The 6090-nt window shown below is 53.7% G+C and overlaps 1 protein-coding gene across 1 annotated transcript; it reads left to right on the plus strand.

Annotated features, from left to right (window-relative positions):
- Positions 1 to 302: 302 nt before the first annotated feature.
- LOC130204930 (KN motif and ankyrin repeat domain-containing protein 1-like) lies at positions 303 to 6086 on the plus strand (the record flags this gene model as incomplete). Its single annotated transcript, XM_056431940.1, has 8 exons — positions 303 to 392; positions 487 to 572; positions 1198 to 3687; positions 4650 to 4775; positions 5046 to 5136; positions 5217 to 5384; positions 5463 to 5550; positions 5859 to 6086. Coding segments are annotated over exons 2-8 (3219 nt in total), but the record flags the coding sequence as incomplete, so codon positions are not given.
- Positions 6087 to 6090: the final 4 nt, after the last annotated feature.

Consider the following 6090-nt stretch of genomic DNA (forward strand, 5'->3'; position numbering starts at 1 on the left):
GGTGACTTTCTACCCCTTTACCACATGTCTCCTCTACTTTCCTCGTCTGCATATCAAATGTTCTCTTCTCCATTGAGTCATTTCTCCTCACCGATCTCTCGTAAAATACTACTCGACTAATCACCTGACTTGCAAGTGACCCGAGGGAGGGAGCGAGGCGCTGACGGGACGTTGTGGGTCCGCTGCCCTCCTTCAGCAGGAGGTGCTGCTGACTGAGAGGAAGTGATCCGCGTTGTCTTCAGCGAGGCCTTTTGCTCAGCGTCGAGTCTTTTTGGAGAATGAACTATAATATGCCCGGTATTGCATTTCCTGTCAGTAAGCATTGTGAGGTCAGCTGGTATTGACTGCTGGAGCTGGGCTGGGAGAGAGAGATGGAAAGAGAGAGAGAGAGAGTGAGAGAGTGATGCAGCAGGACGATACATTAACTCTGAAGGTATTTATAGAAGTGAATTATAGCGGCTCCATTGTTTTTCTTTTTCTTTACAGATTTATTCCAAGTTCTCCTGGGTATAAAGGAATTGTTGGTCTTTTGTGAATCACGTTCATGGCTCGAGACAGCAGAAATGTGTCAGGTAACTATTACTTTTTACTTTCCAATAGCTGAATGCTTGTTTCTGGATGTGTATTTCATAACAGGACGTGTTTTTATGTGTAATGCACAACAAAATACGTCCGTACGTTCATCTTCGAACATCTCTCTCGACTGTTCTTATTATGCAGAGCATTTGATGGGTGGAAACGAAGTGTTGTTGATTCTGTGCGTTCACCGAATGGCTGGAATACTTGTGAGATGACTGTGGTGGAGGAAAAGCTGCCAAGTGTTTTTTTTTGGGAGAGTTGCATCGTAATTATAGAGCTGGTTCAGTCTGTGGAGAGAGAGAGACTTAAACAACTGCTCCATCCTCCTCTCCGAGAGGGACAGCCTTTATACTCAAAAACAGTTTCAGTGATTTGAAGGAAGACTCGAATAGAAGCGGTCGCCTCTGAGAAGAACACGAAGGTAAGGAAAGACAATACGGGCAGGAAGCTGTCGGCAGAGAGAGATTCAAGTTTCCATTTCATGTTGTTGTCTGTGATGTTGAGTTAAAGCTATTTATAGCCTCAATATCAACTTGATTGGTTTTGTAAGTCTTATTTTGTGATCACATGCGATAGTACCTATAGTGATGAAGAGTTTCCCCACTGTTGGTTTCACAGGTGAAAACACTGAAGAGTGTGTTCCTGACTACCCGAGAACTGACTACAGTTATCAGCCGGACGTGGACTACCTCAAGTGTGAGCGCTGTTCCCAACGCGCCGCCACCATGAAGCGGCTGAGCCTCCGGAGGAGGAGGCCCACGGAGGCCGGCGGCAGCGAGGAGAGCGCACAGGGCGGCATCTCGTCCGGCCAGTGGCGTTCTGCAGAATCCTTGTCGTCGTCGAGCCGCGACGACACGAGACTCCTGGGCATGTCGTCCACAACCAGAGGTCGACCTCCTCTTCCCCCGCCGCACGGGTCCTCGCCGGATAACAACAAACCCTCCAGGAATGAAGGACCGGCAACCTCTCCGATACCCAGAGAGCCAAAGCCTCAGCCGGCTGCAAGATCTTCTGCCTTAAGACAAAGCCCCGTGGTGGAGACCCCGAAGCACTTGGATCAGGAGGCGACGAGGCCGCCGCCGCCACCTCAGCCCCGTCCCCGCCGTCGACTGGCCAGCTTCGGAGGGGTGAGCTCCCACGGGTCACTCTGCCCCTTCACCGGACTGGGCGCATATGATCAGGGGAACAAGCCCGTCGGCTCAGGAGGCGACGTGCACGTCCACCTCAGCCCGTCCCTGGGCAGTCGAGGCAGCACCGGATGCCTCCGACCGAGCCCCCGGAGCTCGGCTCCGAGCTTCGGCGCCACGCACCTCCAGCACGTCCGTGACCAGATGGTCGTGGCTCTGCAGAGGCTGAAGGAGCTGGAGGAGCAGGTCACAAACATACCCATCCTCCAGGTCAAGATCTCAGTCCTTCAGGAGGAAAAGAGGCAACTGGTCTCCCAGCTCAAGAACCACAGCGACGCCGACGCGATCTGGAAGAGAGTGCGTAGCGGGGACACATCGGACGTTGAGAACAAGGTGCATATGGAGGAAGGACTCGGGGGCTTGATGAGAAGGGACTGCACCGACCTCAAGGAGTTCTGGCAACCGACTGAAGAGATGCGGGCGCCGGAAAGAACCATCAAGGGCGGACGTGGAAAAGACCAAATCCTCCTGCGTGACAACGCTTTCAAATCAGTCACAGTTGGACCCGATGAAGACGTCGATACAGCCGCGTCTGAACGCACCAAAGAAAACAAAGGTGTGCATGCTGATCAGGTAGAGGTGAGGTCGATTGAAACAGAAGTGTCTGAAGTCGATCTCGGACTTTACACGGAACGGGAAGCGGAGATCGATGCCCAGCAGCTGATGATTGGAGCCTTGAAGGAGAGGATTTGTCACTTGGAAGCCGAGTTGAAGGAATCCGCTCTCCAGACGGAGATGAGCCGTCTCAAACTGGAGCTCCGGGCTGCGGGATTGAGGAGCCGAGCCGATAAAGCCTCCTCTGCCGGACCGTCCACCGCGAGCGTGGCTACCGAGGCGGGGCCTCACGCCACGAGCCGGAGAGTCGGGAATCACACGGAGCTCCGAGATGCCGGCACAGAGGAGGCGACAGAGGTGAAGACCGTGGGAGTGTCCTGTTGCGGGCCCGAGCTGAAGAACATCTGCACCGGACCGGATGCACCAATGAGTCACTGGAAGGTCAGGGAGCGAGTGGAGACCGCGGAGAAGGGCGTGGGCATCAGAGTCCCAACCGACACCCGAGGAACCGGCATGGACGTAAAGGTGTGTGATGCAGAAACCAACACCGAGGTGCCAGTGGAGAATCTGTGCTCTGAGAAAAGAAAGCCTGAGTGTCATTCGGTGGATGTGGGCGTCCGCCGGGCGAAGGACGTGGTTTCTCAAGGTGTGGCCACAGATCAGGTCAGAGGAGTGGATCTGGGAGTCATGGCTTCACCCCAGACTGCTTCTCAGCGTACCAACACCGTATCCAGTTCAGTGTCTCGCTTTACCAACACCAGACATGCCTTCAACGCAGACTCCAGCACCAACACTGTCCTGATCACCCAAGACAAGCACACCAACACCACTCAGACGGTCACCAGGACGGTGTCGGTAGGCAACGGGGTCAAAGACGCTAAATGCACTCCAGAGACTCGCACGGTCGGCGTAGGGACGGAACGCCTGGCAGGAAGAACCCTGAAACAAACGACTGGGGCAGTCGCGGTGGTAACACGAGACCATGGCGTCGGATTCGCCAACGTTAATGAGAATTTCCTGGTAGGGTTGAAAACTCGAAATATGGCCTCCGGGCCTTCCCATCTGCCCGACCCGGTCAGGACGAGGAGCATCGGCGTCGGAGAGGGGAGGATACGGAATCTGTCCGCTTCGTCCGGTACACCCGTCCAGACCGCGCAGCTGTCCCCACAGTCCAAGTGGGACCACGAGTTGAACCACTACATCGAGAAGATGCATTGGCTCCTCCGGGAGCACGGGGAGCTGCTCTCGGAGGAGCACCGCGCTCCAACCAGGGAGGGGTTCGGCCAGCAGGGCGAGCTATCCTGCGATAGCAAAGCTGCAGAACGCGGAGGAGCAGAAGTCCACTGTTCATCTTCTCAGGAACCAGGTAACACTGTAGATGCAGGAAAGGAAATCCGTTGGCTAGCAGTCGTCTGCTTTAGTTCATTTGTTGGTTAAACGCTTTGTTGATGGGCTTCTTCCGGCTGCCAGAGGAAGAGCCGATCAACAGCACATGCTAAACCTTTTGAATTAGCCAGGGTTAGGGTTAGGGGTTAGGGGTTAGGGTTAGGGTTACCAATACATCTTAGGGTTATGGTTATGGTTAGGGTTAGGGTTTAGGGTTAGGGTTAGGGGTTAGGGGTTAGGGTTAGCGTTACCAATACATCTTAGGGTTATGGTTATGGTTAGGGTTAGGGTTAGCGGTTATTGTTAGGGGTTATCAGTTATGGTTAGAGGTTAGGGTTACCAATACATCTTAGGGTTATGGTTATGGTTAGGGTTAGGGTTTAGGGTTAGCGGTTATTGTTAGGGGTTAGCGGTTATGGTTAGAGGTTAGGGTTACCAATACATCTTAGGGTTATGGTTACCAATATATCTTAGGGTTATGGTTACCAATATATCTTAGGGTTATGGTTACCAATATATCTTAGGGTTATGGTTACCAATATATCTTAGGGTTATGGTTACCAATATATCTTAGGGTTATGGTTACCAATACATCTTAGGGTTATAGTTACCAATACATCTTAGGGTTATGGTTACCAATACATCTTAGGGTTATGGTTACCAATACATCTTAGGGTTATGGTTACCAATACATCTTAGGGTTATGGTTACCAATACATCTTAGGGTTATGGTTACCAATACATCTTTTGCGTGTTAGTCGACTACAGAGACGAGCCGACTTTGATCCATGTGCATGCAAACAAGTTTTTGCCAATCCTGGTCCAAAACTCTTTTCTAGGTACCTCTCATGGTGGATTACGATCTCCTTATGCAATGAACTGTACGTCATGTGCCAGGCCGGTCCGATCCAGAGGCGTCACTGGTGTCCTTCTTCCTTTCAGACTTTCCGGCTCAGCTCTTAGTGGACAAAGCCAACCAAGGAACCAGCCAACCGGCTGGTGGCGATTCAGACGTTAAAAGAATGATTCAGATGTTGGAAGAGCAGACGTCGTCGGCAGCTCGGCAAGGTGTGTGTGTGTGTGTCTCCAGACCGCCGCCATGCCGAGTTTAAACCGGCGTTGGGCTGACAGGAAGTGGCCGCCGCGCTTGGAATGACATTAGGTTTTGGAGGGCGGCTCGTACCACATGCCAGTTAGTGGCCAGGGGTCTCAAATAAAACTGGATGGCTCCGTAGGAGGAGCTGAGAGCAACTGGCTCCACCTCCTGGGTTTCTATACTCTAGATGTGTTGTGTTCAAAACGCGTAACAAGTGGAGATTGTTGATTGGTTGCTTCCAGACGGGTCAGCTGACCTCGCCGTGCGGTCTGCAATGAAGAAACCAAGCGGTGACCAAGGCTGCAGCAGGAGGTTTCTGAGGGCGACCGCGGGGTAACCGGCTAACGTCCACGTTGCTCTCCTTCCAAGACGTTAGCATCTGAGCGTATTCTCAGTGTGTCTCTGCCCCTCAGGTTGGAGGCCGCGCCCTCTTACGAGCTCTCTGCCGGCGAGAAGACCGACTCTGAGGTAGCGGAGAGGAGAGGAAGCAAAAAGTCAAGGGAGGCTTCTCAGGATGGAAGGAGGGGCAAAGGGGGCTCCGGCAAGGCGGCCAGAGCGTCTGCAAAGCCGCGCACACACAGGTGACGCCACCAGCAGGTTGCCATGGCGACATCTCACAACACGAGTCCGCTGTCAACCTGCATGTCATCCCTTTACAGGGGGAAGACGAGTGAGGCCATGTTCTCAGCTTGTCAAGCCTTACAGACGCATCTGAGGGACAACACGGCGCTGACCAGCGGGGAGCTGGTATGCTGTGTGTGTGTGTGTGTGTGTGTGTGTGTGTGTGTGTGTGTGTGTGTGTGTGTGTGTGCACGGTTCATGGTACGTCACTGGATGGATGGGGAGAGATGCTGAGGTTCAAGGAAGCCCTTTGGCAACGGTAAGAAAAGGCGAAGGAAAGCTGGCCGCCTGTGGTCTTCCGTCGCGGCGTTCGTCCTGAACTTCAACAACAACAACGATGTCTGAAGGTTTCGGAGCGTTTTCACTTCCACGATCATCTGGTACACAAATAGAAAAAGAGAAGTTCCTGCTTCCTCCGTTTCCTCCCCTTGCAGCGCGACTGTCTGCAGACGCTGCAGCACGAGTGGTTCTCCGTGTCCAGCCAGCGGTCGGCGGCGCCCGGCGCCACGGCCGCCTGCCTGGCCGCGTGCCGGCTCGTCTCCCCCGAGGTGCTGCGGCACGTCGCCAACATGGCCGACGGCAGCGGCAACACGGCGCTGCACTACAGCGTGTCCCACTCCAACTTCGGCATCGTCAAGAAGCTCCTGGACGCCGGTACGGAGCTCA

This window comes from Pseudoliparis swirei, chromosome 15 (genome assembly GCF_029220125.1).
Source record: "Pseudoliparis swirei isolate HS2019 ecotype Mariana Trench chromosome 15, NWPU_hadal_v1, whole genome shotgun sequence".
NCBI lineage: Eukaryota > Metazoa > Chordata > Actinopteri > Perciformes > Liparidae > Pseudoliparis > Pseudoliparis swirei.